At 42.0% G+C, this 14,844-nt stretch overlaps 1 protein-coding gene across 3 annotated transcripts; it reads right to left on the bottom strand.

Moving 5' to 3' along the window:
- Positions 1 to 1,416: 1,416 nt before the first annotated feature.
- On the bottom strand, positions 1,417 to 14,483 carry LOC125015044 (neuroplastin-like). Of its 3 annotated transcripts, XR_007113548.1 has the most exons (10): positions 14,151 to 14,483; positions 9,267 to 9,614; positions 7,908 to 8,076; positions 7,710 to 7,804; positions 6,917 to 7,050; positions 6,195 to 6,468; positions 5,259 to 5,327; positions 4,549 to 4,570; positions 2,521 to 2,597; positions 1,417 to 2,393 (listed from the first exon to the last, which is right to left on the bottom strand). XR_007113548.1 is itself a non-coding variant. In XM_047596685.1 (9 exons), exons 1-8 carry the CDS (start codon positions 14,239 to 14,241, stop codon positions 2,537 to 2,539), a joined length of 1,194 nt encoding a protein of 397 aa, XP_047452641.1. In that variant the 5' UTR covers positions 14,242 to 14,481; the 3' UTR covers positions 1,417 to 2,393; positions 2,521 to 2,536. The 3 variants fall into 3 exon arrangements, 2 of the variants coding, with proteins under 2 accessions (XP_047452641.1, XP_047452642.1); XM_047596685.1 differs by lacking the exon at positions 5,259 to 5,327 and having other exon boundaries at positions 14,151 to 14,481; XM_047596686.1 differs by lacking the exon at positions 5,259 to 5,327 and having other exon boundaries at positions 4,549 to 4,558; positions 14,151 to 14,470.
- Between the last annotated feature and the right edge of the window lie 361 nt (positions 14,484 to 14,844).

The following is a 14,844-nucleotide window of genomic DNA, read 5'->3' as shown; positions in this document are numbered from 1 at the left end:
AAAGTTCACCCGACATCTGAGAGATTAATCCACACACAGAACAACAAATCATTTCAGTCAAAAGTTGTGTTCCCTCTTTCCGGCGGTTGGCTTTTTTTTTTTTTTTTTACCCCCAGGGTTCACAAAGTCACAGATGTCTCTAGAAACGGACTGATTTTATTACCACATGAATCCTGCCGACATATTAATCCAGGTAGTAATCCAGGACACGGGATTACAACCTGGTAATCAGGTCCATACAATTAACAGTCCACTTTAAAAAAGCACGCACGCACACACACACACACAACAATACTTCATTATTTTCATTAGTGGTAACAGTCACTGCTGAAAATACTGCAGAAAGCACGACAACATCAGTGAGACTGTGGTTCACCTAAATAGCGCCTCCCTTTGCTGCGCTGCCGCCGTTACAAACGTGATGTGTTGAATGTGCTGCCCACTGCTGTTTGAGAATATCACAGGAGGAAGATTTCTGCAGTCTGTGTGACGGAAAATATTCAAAATGTCTTCAACTGATATCTACACCACTTCCCCGCCCCGCTCTTTGTTTTAAGAGGCGGCTAAATAGGTTGGTTTAACACTTCTCACGTGACTCCATGCAAAATTGTTCATTCATTGTACAAGAAATCTGAATCTACAAGAAGGCCGGGTGTCAGGGAACCGATCCAGAAACTGGGCTCCATACGCAACGATCCATGAAACTAAATCACAAGCAAGAGACTTGAAGGTTTTGTTAATTTTCAGGTTTGTCTGGAACTCTTAAGTACAAAGTCCCTCACAGCAACATGCATCGTTTAACCACTAAAGAAGTAAAAAGCCTGTGAATTTGATGCTGGTCCCATTTGAATTCTTAAAATACTGTACACATTCTACACATTTGTTTCCTAACACAGTTGTGCAAAGCTGTAATGTAGCTTTTTTTTGCCAGGAACATAATTTTTATCAAGAAAATTAAATTACGCTAAGCTCTGAAACATATCACAATGTGACTTTAAAAACTCCCTACTGTTTTTTTTTTCAAACTCACGAAAAAGAATAAAAGCAGACAGATGTATCCTTAATGACACTTTCCAAAAAATAGTGAATCTTTACCCCCTGCCCTCACCACCTTGATGATAAGGGCAGCATTATACTGCCATAACCTAGTGTGTCATGTAGCATGCCGTGTTTCAACATCAAACAATAATAAAACACAAACATGTGTTCAGTATGGACAGAGAATACATCCTCCGTCTGCTACTCTCGTTTCTGAACAATGGACATTTTGTTCACTCAGTGCACACTGTCAGTAAATCTCCCCATGCGCTCCCATCCGCTGCTCTCCGCTCAAACTCTCACTAGATGGCGCCGCTCTCCACATGTTTTTCCCTTTTCTGCATCCGCCTTGCAAGAGAAACAAACTCCACGGACACGTTTTCTTTTTGGAGCTTTTTATTCTTAAAAATGAATTCGGGATCTTGGAATTGCTTCACATGTGTCGGCTCTGATGTGGGCTCGCTTTCACTGCCTCCCACGTCAGCTCTTATTGATAACGCATGCAGCCGTGGAGTACGCTCTACGGTGATCCTACCAGTTTAAAGCTTTGTCACAGGGAAATCAAAAGCTGCAATGATTTTCAATATACTGATATGGACAATAATTGCATAGGATAATAGCCATGCTGTACAAGACACATAATTATAAAACAATGTGTTAGAATGATTAGTACAGATTTCCTAAAGTAGGTTTTATACAGCTTTTCATTATTCTCAACATTTAAGTGCATCATATAATATGGATAATCTTTATATTGATGGTAGTCTGATACATAGTTATAGTGATTTAATACATACAGTACATACAGTAAAGTAAACCTAAACCAAATTTAGAGGGACACTGCAAAGCCCTTAAAATGTAATAGATACTATCAGATAAAATGAACAGTATGCAGCGGAATGATAAAACTGTACACATCTGTCATACCCGATTATGGTGGTTCACTCGTTTACATTGCTGAGTTATGTTTTTTTTTCCTCTAGTACACACAGAATATCTACATGAAGCCACTCTCAGAGAAAGGAACAAACTTAAAAAGCCATTTCTGTGTCAAACAGAAGGTCGTCATCTTGCATGCATTTACTTTAAGTTGTAAAAACGGAAAAATTAGTGTTTAGAAGGGAAAAACAAAAATCCTAAACATCGACACCTGCATGCAGCAACAATGGTTATAATGTTAACAATTCCATATGATGATCTGAGTACCCCCTGACCTCACACCCGCACACAATAAAATCATAAGGCATGCCTCATGTAACTCCTCCACAACCATACTTTTAATGGCAGATGCATCCTATTAACAATGGAGTCCCGTCTTGTTTACCTTCATATGGTCAATACATGTGAAATGAGACCTGCCGGCAGAGAGAAGATTCGACACGTCAGTTCAGCGTGACAGTCGTGACAGCAGATTGTTTGCAGCCATGGGCCTGTATTACACATTTATCATCAAATACTTCTGTTTAATAATTGAATACTTACTCAGCAGACAAGCTGCTCAATTTGTATTCCTCTGGCGCAGATTCTTGTCTTTGTGGTTGTTGGTTGAATTAGTTTTCCTTTAGCATTAAATGAAACAATCAGTACTTATCTCAAATGAAACATGTATTGTACATATATGCACACACACACACACACACACACATACACACACACACACACATACATATATAAATATATATATATATAGACACAAACAAACACACATATGTGCTGAAACAGTTACTTCTCTTAAATCACTGATTAACTGAGTGGCTGAAAACAGTCGATTAAAGTCTATTAATTGTGAAATCATTGTAGCCACTTGTCAAATAAGTATACGAAAAGCCTGTCTCTATTTCAATACATCGTGTACTGGATACTTTAGGAGTAACTAGCCAAATTTAAGCAACGTTTATCTGGCAAACTTGGTATATCAGGTTTTTTTTCTGTTAGTTTGAACATACCTTTAATCACGAATGGCAACAACACTTGGTTGAAGCTGCAGTTTGTAATAAACGGCTGATTACACGGAGAACTACACAACACCTGCATCCAGGTATAGATATAATCCTTAGCATTATTTATATTCCTTAAAGTAGTAGGTTACTTCACTTTAAGCCACCTATTAAGCATTTATAAACAGCATACAAATAATTAAACACACTCCAATGTCGTTCCATGAAAGTTCCCATGAAATGGTTAGTGGGGTGCTACGCATTTCCACTTCTTAACGCTCTAGAAGCAGAATGAGTCTGCCCTGTTCTCCGAATAGTTAAAAAGCTCAGCCTGTTTGGTTCCACTGGTCTGAACAGATACATGTTGGGGCTGAGAGCTGAAGCCAGCGGAGCTCGCTGGTGAAAAAGATACTCGGGGGGTGCAGGATGAGTCATCAACATTTGTAAACCATTTCCAGGAAACTCTCAAATACCATAAATAACATATAGACAAGATATCAACATAAGCTGGGTTTACATGGAGCCATATATTCCGTTTACAGTCAGTTTAGAAGCCCAAACCGAATGAAATATAATCCTTTTCCCAAACCGATCGAGAGTCGTGTAAACGGTGAATCAGAATGAAGTCAGGCTCCGTTCTGTCTGAGCGTGCTCTGTCTTGACGTGAACGCGCAGTGATGTTCGAGTGACGTTTCCTCAACTGATCTACGGCTCCGCGGAGAGTTTGTTTTTAATAACGACTCTGACAGAACTAGACACTGTCGCACGTTTTGACGGCGGAAAAAATAGAAACGTTTAACCGTTTAAAAAGGTCCATCAAAAATAAATTGAAGCTGAGATAGACCCAACAACTGGAACCGCTGGAAAACCTTGAAGACCCACTACTATAGGGCTAACACAAAAGGCAACGCAAAAGTGGATACGACCCCACAAACTTTCTGAATAAAGCTGTTGCTCAAAGAATAAAAGCGTAAGAACAATAGCAACTACTATACTGATTAGACCAGAGATCAGACACAGGACGTTTTCATTTGTAAAACGGGCGTTCCGATTAAAAGTAGCGGTGCATGTAAACATCTGACCAGGACAAATCACATCACATGTCAATCAGAATGAGAAAAAAGGTCTCCATGTAAACCCAGCTCTTGTTGTCAAAGTTGGGACAGATACATTTTCATATGTAAAAATGGTGAATTTGATTTCATGGGGACTTTAAAGTATCGTATTTGTTAATAATCACAGTGTCTTATTTTCACCCACTATTTACATACAATATTTTAATGAGTTACCTATTTTTATGCCAGATTTACAATTGCTACAAGAGATTTATTAACACATCCACTAAAAAATATGTTATAGTCTGATTGTATATGCTGAATAGGGGGCTTAAAGTTAAGTGTGGCCTTCTGTAGAGCTTCATGAGCAGGTGTTTTCTAGTCCTGACAACAAACCAACTTGTTAGCCACTTGACTATAAAAACATAGATAGGTCATGATAATCTACAACAAAACGCACATTACTTTCTCAAACAGAACAGACATAAAGGCAGGAGAGAGGAAATGTTTGTACTTACACTGGTCCGGCTAAGTCATCATCTGAGGCAACAACGGAAAATATGGAGAAATGAAGACCAAAAAAAAAAATGAAACAAACGCAAGGAAGTTGCACACGTTGATGAGGTGACAAGTGTTTAGCTCGTAGCTGTGACTGACTTAACACCTGGAGATGTTTATGGCTCGTCTGTAGCGTGTGTGTGTGTGTGTGTGTGTGTGTGTGTGTGTGTGTGTGTGTGTGTGTGTGTGTGTGTGTGTGCTGACTGTGTTGCGGAATGAAGATGCAGGAGTATGGAAGTGTTGAACGTTACGCTGTCATGCTGAAGGAAAAACACCTCAGGAGATCACTCAAACACACCGAACGCAGTTTAACGCCACATTAAAATGTACGAGAAGGTGAGAACAGTTACAGGCAATATTCAAAAAAAATAAAAAATAAAAATACTGTTGTCATGCACAGACAAGCAGCCCTCACAAGGAACATCTGTTCACTCAAAGAGATTAGTAAGAAGCAGCTCCATCAACATCAGCCCTCAGTCCAGTGAAGCGGCGTGAAACGATTCATAAACACAAAAGATGGTCAACTCGTGCATGCAGTCAACGGCTGCAGTACTTAAGCAAAGATACAGGGTAATCGTTTTGGGAAAATAAAACCTGGAAAAGCTGAAAATTCTGAGCTGCACTTGACACGAATGTTGGAACACAGAGGAAGCTTAACAGAACTGTTTACTGTGCTGCGAAGTGGAAGAAGATGAGGCTGAATGCTTATTGGAATGCATGAGGCATGCAAAGTCTCACACTTACCACAAACATGGTTTGGGTTATGCAATTTGGAAAAAGGGGGAGGACGGGAGATATTACAACAACCTGTTAAAATATTCAATAGCCTGAACTAATTTGAAGTAAAATATAAATTATTAACAGTTCACTCGAGTACTTGCTGCACTGGTTCAGTCTACGACCATTTTGCATTGCTATACATGTTGCTGCAAGGATTCACAAGGTGACATTCTGTCAACAGTGCATTTCAGACAAAGCAGTAAACTGTGATCCAATATATCCCTGTGCAAATACTGTAAGTGTCAGTGAGAGGCAGCTCTGAGCTGTCAGTCATTCCCTGCATGTTGCATCTAATCAGCATGTGACAACATCAAAGTTCTGTTTGAGAGGGAAAGGTTGCTTAAATACCATTAATGCATAATTTATAATACAGTCAGACTGTCCAAAATAAAGTACTCAGTAGTATTAGAAAATTGCACAACGGCAGGTTTTTACAGGTAAATGAACTTTAAGGTTGGGGACACTACAAGGTCCCTAGAAAGTCATTAATAATTGAAAGTGTCCACCTCTGCAGCGCTGCAGTATCATATTACTCATGAATAGTAAATGCTTGAAACTGTCCCGACAAGATGCAACCTGCTGCAACTGTGTCGACCAATTGAGAATAAATTATTGAATGCAACACAGGACAGAGTCTGATAACTCTGCTGCTATTTCTGGTGAAGGAGCACCACGCCGACAAGGCTTTCAGGTGCAAATGAAAATGCACTACATTCTCATTAGGGATCATTATCGAACACATTTCTCCCCAGATGAATTGGGGATTTAAAAAAAAAAACAAAAACAAAAAATGAAAAAATCGTAAGCACCATCGTTGGTGACTCACCGTCTTGTAAATCTTCTGGCTTCTTGCGCTTCTCATAAACGACGATGATGACGACCAGGATGATGATCTCAGCCAAAACCCCCAGAAGTGGCCATAGGGGGGCCAAGTGGCTGCGAACCCTCAACATGGACTTCTCGCCATCGGAGCCAAGGGAGTTGTTGGCGCTGCAGTGGTACTCGCCCGGGTCTAAACTAATGTCGAGGTTCAGGATGTAGAGCTCAGTGTAGTTCTCTTTGCTGCTGACGAAGAAGCGGCCGGTCGAGTTGTCGATTTCCTAAGGATATGAGATGTGAGAGAAATCCATGACATGAGGCTGAACATTTTATAGTGTGACAGACACTGTGTTTACACCAACATATTCCACACTGAGACTAAGTGCATAAAAACTTTTCTGGTCTTTTTTATAGCCTTTATTTCTTTATTTACAACTGAATTTACAGGATAAATTGTCGAGAATTAAAAAAAAAATCCTAATTTCTGAGGGGGACATTAACTTTTAACCTTCTTGTAATCCAGTTCTTTCAATGTGTATCTATTGTTAAAACAGAACAACAGTTATAAACCACACATATCATACTATCACAGTGTGACTGATTTGATATATAAGATATAGAATATAAGTGTAAATAAATGTAATTCTTCTTGGCTACCACACCTCAGTGTAAACAACTATACTAAACCCTGTGGTAAATCATCTACGTACACACATGAAGTCGACATACCCTTAAATTGCCATTCTCAAACTTGCGCCAGGTCCAGTCCGGGTGAGGGTACCCCACAGACTTACAGTAGAGCAAAGCCTGCTGGCCCTCATTCTTATTCTCACTGCGCTTGTGGCCTGTGATCTGGGGAGCAGCTAAAACAAAGAAACATCCACTGTCATGATGAATTTGTGTATTTATTTTTTTTTTTTTTAGCTTTTCAAGTTGAAACAGAAAAGCTTTCAACATCAGTCACAGCATCTTAAAAAAGATCAGACCAAGTAAATGTAATAATAATTAGAATATTAACCACCTCATTAGGACTTTTTAAGTGAGCGGATTGAACATCCCATTAAGTCTTTCATGATCAGTCTCACTAATCCTTGTCTGTGAAACCTGTGAAATCTAAACACGAATAACTGATCTAACCCGTCAGGTTCAGGATTCAATGAAACACTGAGGCGTATAAATATATACATAGAATATATGTACATACTCAACAGACTAACAAATAGACGACTGAGTCCGCAGCGCTGTTTGTGCGACAGCAGAAATGACTGACCAGATTTTACTGTTAAGACCTAATCCCTTGCCATCGAACAAACAAGACACCATCTGCTGCCACTGAGTCGCCCATTGGCTGGATGGAGGTGTCAAGGGCGCTGGCTGCCCCTGAGCAGCGAGCGGAGCCGTTTGAAATCACGGGTCGTCACATGACAGGACTGTTAGTGCTCAAGGACGTCTTTCCCTGGTGACATCTTCAATGTGGCCTTGACAGGGCAAACACGCCTGTGGCTCACAAATCAACACCTACATTTAACTTCGATGGTGGCGTTGGTGGAAGGAGTCATCTCGAAGGTAAACACACACATGTACACTCCGGCGTCTTCCGCCCTTGCTCTGTTCAGCCTGCAGATCAGAAACACCCCACCCGTCAAGCCACAGCAGGAAGCCAAACTCTTCACAAAAGCAAAAAAAAAAAAAGGTGGACGGTTTTGCGCCGAGTACCAACCTGTATTCAGTGTTCTTGTTGTTGGTGCGTGTTTCCGCGATCTCCAGCCCATTCTTCATCCAGTAGGTTTCCTGGTGGGAACCCTGGGAGCTCGACAGGTTGCACTGCAGAGTGACGCTAGAAATGTCCGGGGTAAGCGTGACATGTTCGGTTGCGTCGATTGACGGCTCTATAACAGAGAGGCACACGTCAGGTCCGAGAAGTAAGGCTCGTCGCGGCTCGTTGGTCAAGATGACCGACTGTATTGTATATGTATCATGTGCATTTGTGTTCATTTTGAAACTATTACACAGTGTTGTGATCTTAACTGCACCGATTTAGTGCTTTCAGGTCACTTCTCCATAGCACTGGAGGATAATGTGCAATTGAGAGCAAAACATCATCTTTTACATGTAATTGTGCAGCTAAGCCAACATTATCTTCATCTGTGTTTACATTAGTTGACAAGGTCCATGCATTGGCTTTTCATATCTGACACCAATAAACTTACCTTAAAAACACAATAAACTTTATACTCTAACATAACACAATAAGTCTGAAATTCACCCTGTGGAAGCTCTGCACGCGTGTTAGCTTTTAGCTTCATCGGAGAAGTAGTATTCTGCATAATCCTGATTATCTACATCTTGTTTGCACGAGTGGACACCAGTGAATCTCTTAATCTGCCACGTTATTGAGGACAGACACTATGTCTTGATTTCTCATTATTGGAAACATGATTATGTGATTCTTCTTTTTTATACTGAAGAAAATGTAATGGTGTAATAAAAACAATATTTGAATCCTAAAATGAGCCACAGAACCCCCCCCCCCCAAAAAAAAAGATTTGAGATTCAATTCGAGGCTCATTAAACAATCACCCTCCCCATTCTGCGTAATGGCTACTGAAATATAAATTGAAAATGTTGAAATGTTTGTTGTCAATGTGATGCTGAATACTGATTAGATACAGTGGACAGTTTATTTATCCCGCGGGAAATTCAGTGTCCAGTAGCTTCAGGAGAAATGGTTATGAGAACAATAGAGAAAGTTTTAAATTATGACAACTGATTGAGGGAAAAGAGCAGAAGGAAAAAAAAATGAAGGACGGAGGAAATGAGGGAAAACTGGGCTCTAGTTTAAAGGATTAACTGATCTAAGGGATGTGCACAATGACAAATACTAATTAACTCTGCTTTAACGCCACTAAAAAAAAAATAACACGAGAATGAGGAGGCGGAGGTGTTTTTTTCTTCATTTTCCAGGTCTGCAGGGGAGGATGGCACCTAGTGAGGAAGCTAGCGGTCCTCTGGAGGGGTCTGTGGGAGGCTGAGTCACTCGGGAACTGGGGGAGGGTTGCACACCACACCGACCACTCACTCTGCAGCACCGTGACGGTGGCCTGAGCACGGATCCAGGTGGTGGCGGGGTTTTGGTGGAGGTCGTTGCGCCGCGGGTCGTTGCTGGCCCTGCACTCGTAGGTGCCGGCGTCATCCAGCGTGAGGCGCGAGACCCCCAGGGTGCTCACGGCGTTGACGCCGTAGGCCGTGCTGATGGACACCCGGCGCTTACGGGCGCCGTCCCACAGCTGCCTGAAAGAGTCGGCGCGGTTGATCTCGGCGTACCACCACTGGATTTCTGGGGTGGGGTTACCTACCACGTCGCAGTACAGCTCAAAGATGTCGCCCGTGAGCTTAGTCTCAGAGAGAGGCGATTTCACAAAGCCCGCTGGTGGTAGTTTAAGCCCATTAAAAAAAAAAAAAAAAAAAGGAAAACAGATGCAGGATGGAAAAGTAAGAAAATAATAAGTCAAATCAAATGACAGGCAGGAATGGAAACACAAATAAATAATCAACAAGACAAATTATAAGAAAATTAGAATAAAGGAAAACAAAATGATCATGAAGTCACTGATCCCTTATTTCTAGTTAGTTTGTGTATTCATATTAGATCTGCTAAATAACTATTATTTACCTGTTTTTATTACAAGCCGATCATTTTCTCAATCAAACGGTTACGTCTGCAATCACGACTTCCCAGAGTTCAGTGCAGCGCGGAGACATTTGATGAAGGCGAACAGCGAAACCTACACCGTGCTGTCAGAAACAATGACGATGACCTCAGATCTGTCGGAGCCATTAACGCTGCTATTCCTGGGAAGCTTTAATTCAATTCTGCTGGGACGTCCCTGCAAGGCTGAGCTCACTTCCATTTGCCCAATTAATGACATTGTATAAATTTGTGCCTGGGCTCACACGGCACTCACATCCCAAAGTCCTCCATGTGACCTTGTCCTTTTAAGCACTTGAATTTGAAAACATCTTTAAAGCTGAAAGATGACTGCTTGCATAGTTGTTTAATAAAGGGGACCCAGACAGAAAATAACTTCATAACACCCCCTCCTATAACCCCCATGCGATAAAAGTGCAACAATTGATCACGGCTACACAGCGGGACGAGGACAAGGGGAGGGCTGCAGCCATAAAAATCGTTTATAGGCACCGTGGAGAGTATGAGATTGAGAAAAGATTTATAGAAGCAGCTCTGGGTCTCTGGGGAGCGTGTGGGCGCATGGTGATGGACCCCCTCCCGTTTCCATAGAAGCAGGCAGCAAAGCAGGAAGAGGAAGAGACGGCCAACCAGACCAGGCGGACCATCACAACACAGACGCTCACGTTCCGTTCGTCCTAGCTATGAGACCCACGACTGCTCCCTCCAGACCTCCACATGTATAATAAATAAAAAACTGTAGGACTGAAAACAAACGCCTTGGCTCTTGAAACAGAAATGCTGACGGACGGACGCTGCCACCTCTGACACACCAGATGTGCTGAGACAGTAGCGCCGTCACCACGCGCCTCTGAACCGCACACGCCTGAATGAAGTCTTCTGTCTCCTCTGTGGGAACGCTGGCATCAACTAATGATTATTTTTTAATTAATCGTTTAATCTGTAAAACGGGGAACACTGCCTGAAAGGGTTTTCTACAGCTAACGTCATCATCATCATTATTATTATTATTAACACCATTAATAGCTATTTCCATAGCTGGCTGGGGCATAATCAGCTCCACATAGAGAGACTCCAAACTTTCCCTGCTTTTGTAATTTTACCCTTCTGACGACTACTAAATAACTGACACATCCTTGCAGTTTAACTATGAGGCTGTACAGCAGTGCTTCTTCATTTTCATGCATGGTTGATTAAGCTTAAATCACAAACATCTACTAATCATCCCCAAAAAGACAAAAACTCCACAGATTGTTAGTCTCGACTGGACCCACATGAACATTTTTTTTAAAATTATTATTATTACCGATCTATCTTTTTATTCATTTTCTATTAATGCAGTAATTCTCTCCAGCCTTGAGCATTTTCTTTTATCGGATTTCAACCGTATCTCCTCTGAATTGGTCACACTTTCTTATATGCATTGTCAGTACAATTTGTTTGGTTTTAAATGCCTATAAGATCATCTTTTTTGTTTTGGTTTTTAGAGCAGGGGTGCCAAACATAAGGCCCGGGGGCCAAAACCGGCCCACCAGAGGGTTCAATCTGGCCCGTGGAATCACACTGAAGATATTACCTGACAATTTTTGACAAAATAAGAAATTTCACAGTTGTTCATTACATGTAGTGGTACTTTTTTGCACTAAAGCAAAGGGAAACATTTGGAGTTGTCGTTATTTACCAGGTAATAAGCTATTGGGTAACTGGCCCGGCCCCCTTGAGGTAAAATTGGGCTGTATGTGGCCCCCGAACTAAAATGAGTTTAACACCCCTGTTTTAGAGGTTCTTTATGCTGGACTGAATTCTGAGGTCTTCAACAAAGGTACTGCAGGGGGATTACAAAATCTTTGGTTGATTAGACATTTTCTATATATATATATATATATATATATATATATATATATATATAGAATACTCACAGGTTGAGCTTGTAAATAAGAACTCAGGTGATCATTAAATATGGTTTTGGCTATTACTATAATCTCTACATGTTTTCTCTAAAAAGAAAAACATACATGTATAAATGCGTCATAATTAAAGGCTGCATAGTTCATTTCTCTCACAGTCTACCCTTTAACCACATCAGACTCAGTGGGGTACGAATCACTCTGCTTTACAACAACAATGAAGGGCTGATTTTGAGTCTCCATCTATAATCATTTCTGCTTGATTGGTCAAAACTGCACAGTGTGACAACAGATGGCCTTCGACAGCCATGGGTGTTACCTTATATATTTGCATACATTTTCTCTGCATCTTCCAAAAAAAAAAAAAAAAAAATCCATTTAAAATGAGCTAATATGAAGTAACCCTGGCCGCTGTCCCAGTTAATGTACCAACACATTTTAAACAGATAGCTGGATGTTACACTAAGGTGATATGAGAAGAGAAAAGAGGAGTCCTCTTTAAATACATGCATACATAAATACATACATATTACCCAGTGTTCATGCTTAGTTTCAATATTTTCATATTCTGGAGGTTTTTACAGTATTTTAACCAACATCAAAAGGAAACCTCAAGTGAACCGGTGTTATATAGATGTGCAAAATAAAAACCTTAACCTACACCAGGTGCCTTTGTTCTTGCTTTGTTTTTTTGGATATACCATGACCTGAATGGCTGACAATCTGCACACACATCTTAAACTACTGCACTAACGCCTTGATGATGAATTCTGCCTAAACTTCTTTCCATCTGTCGCTTTTAAATTACTGCAGAAATATAAATAATTTATGTATTTTCACAAAGTGAAAATGAACTACTCCAAACGCCCGCAGTCCACAGATGTAACGTGAATAATTCGCACGTCAGACACTTTATCAACATAATTGCAGTGTTTTCATCAGAGAAGGGGCCAAACCTGCATCTGAATCATTAACTGACACCTACATTACCTCTGTTTTGTTAGTTTCGTTTCGGTTTTTTTTTTTTTTTTTTTTTTGGCTTCTGAATCAGAACAGCTTCCTGGTCAGAGCCATCCCACACACATCCGCAAAGGCAATCTTCCCTTGGAATATCACATATTAACAGCCATTACACAAACGGCTTCTGAGCTGTGGCCGGTAGCAGCGTGTGTACCAGATTCAGCTGGACAAGGAGGGAAAATAAATCACCACACTTTCCACTTGCCCTATTTGAAAAAAAAAAAAAAAAAAAAAAAGTCTGGGCCTCATTCGCTCTGATTGTAGAGGAGATGTTAAGTGTGGGTGTGCAGGATAGGAGGAGATGTGTAATGCAATCCTACACATGGGCCACTCCAGGGAAGGGCTCGTTCTCACGCAGGCTGCACACTTGCAGTCCTACACCTGCAGATACTCAGCTGACAGACGGTTACACTGCCCTAATCTGTTTGGTGGGGACGGGATTTACGAGCGAGGGAGGGGGGTCATTTGGATAAGTAGGACTGCGCTGAGAAATCAATGCCATTCTGCAGTGCAGCGCGTCTCAAGTGAAGAGTTAACAGATTCACTGCAAAGAGGACATTAAAGCCATGGTTCCCAGTGCAGCATCTCCGCACTAAAAATAGAAGCATGCAGCAAAACGACTGAAGCTATTTACAGAGCGCCACTGCTAAGTTCCTACATCTAATTACAGAGGCCTACACGCTCGGCTGGTGCAGAGAATCATCTCACCCTCACAGGAGTGAGAGACACGCCGCTGGCCACTGAAAGCTGGATTCCTGAGCCTGACATATCTGAGCAGTGCCAGCATCTCGGCTGTGTGTGTATGAATGCACGGGAGAGCAGGAAAGGGAAAAAACATATTAAACTTGAGTCAGTGTCCCCTGCGCACCGTGCACCCCTTCCTCTCCTCCAGCCTTAGGAGGTCCTCGCTGATTGAACGACTCCCGTTTGGAGTCTGCATTCAGGTCCACACTTCAAAGGACATTTTAGGGACATCTCACATCGCGGGCCTCCGCGTGGCCCACTTCAGCCCAGCGAATATAGATTGTAGCCTATAAATGATTTATTGACCCTCCATCTCAAACGCTCGGGGAAACAAAACACAAGCCTCGATCGATCGATCTATGCGCGTTTCTCTTAAAGGAATTATCTGATGTGAACGGGACGAGTGGTGCGATGCGTCGCTCTTATCAAGAGGGACTTCAAAAAAAAAAAAAAAAAAAAAAATAGAAATACCCCAAAGTCAGAGAATGCAGACGGACATCCCTCCCTTCAAAGACGCATCCTCCTCGCCATGATGCGGGAGTGCGGCCGTGTGTATTTTCCACAAGGAGAGCTGGTTTCTTACCGTTCTGGGACGAGACGGACTGCAGCATCAGCGCTCCAATTATCGCCACCGAGAAGGACATGACTGCAGCTCTTCGTTTGCCAGGTATCATCTTCGCAGAGGGCGGAGAGAAAATGCCGGTAGGTGACCTGAGCGGGGTATGATGAGGCGGAGTGGATTCGCCGAGGCTCTCACCTCCAGACGCTCCGGTCGTGTCCCGCAGATGGGGTGGGGGGGGGGGTCTCTAGGTAGACTAACTGGAGCCCACGGTGATACCGCTGGCCACCTGAGCTGCTCTGCCTGCCGTCCTCCTGGTGCTGCAAGAGGGAGCCACCTTTTTTTTCCGCTGCCTCCCAAGTAGTCTGAAATCCCGCGAGATCTCGGAGGAGCTCAGAAACATGCCGGTCTACCACGTCCAATCACAAAGTGAAGAAATTAATTACAGAAAAAACACTGGACAAGATGGACGCTATTGTTTTTCCTAGAGTTGTTCACCATTGCAGTTTATCATGAAGAGTTTCTAGCCCAAAAGTGGACAGTTAATGAGGCTTAATTCAAGGAAAGCAGTTAGTCCATATGTGTGTCCCCCCCATGATTACTCAGGGCCTATGTGCTTATGAACTGGGGGAGCCTCTTCAGCAGTATAAGCCTGTGCCTTAGGAAGCCCCCCCTGCAGTGGAAGACATCCTGGATTATCCCTGTCCCCAAGAAGTCA

This window comes from Mugil cephalus, chromosome 10 (genome assembly GCF_022458985.1).
Source record: "Mugil cephalus isolate CIBA_MC_2020 chromosome 10, CIBA_Mcephalus_1.1, whole genome shotgun sequence".
NCBI classification, from domain to species: Eukaryota; Metazoa; Chordata; class Actinopteri; order Mugiliformes; family Mugilidae; genus Mugil; species Mugil cephalus.
This window is presented reverse-complemented; position numbering and strand designations above follow the sequence as displayed.

What these genes read in the sequence shown, in the direction of transcription:
- LOC125015044 (XM_047596685.1), bottom strand. Translation starts at nt 14,241, where the DNA reads ATGATACCTGGCAAACGAAGAGCTGCAGTCATGTCCTTCTCGGTGGCG. An exon ending in CGCCACCATCGAAGTTAAAT is followed by an intron (nt 7,051 to 7,709) that starts GTAGGTGTTGAT and finishes TCTTTGTTTTAG; the next exon opens with CTGCTCCCCAGATCACAGGC. An exon ending in TTGAGAATGGCAATTTAAGG is followed by an intron (nt 6,469 to 6,916) that starts GTATGTCGACTT and finishes TCATATCCTTAG; the next exon opens with GAAATCGACAACTCGACCGG.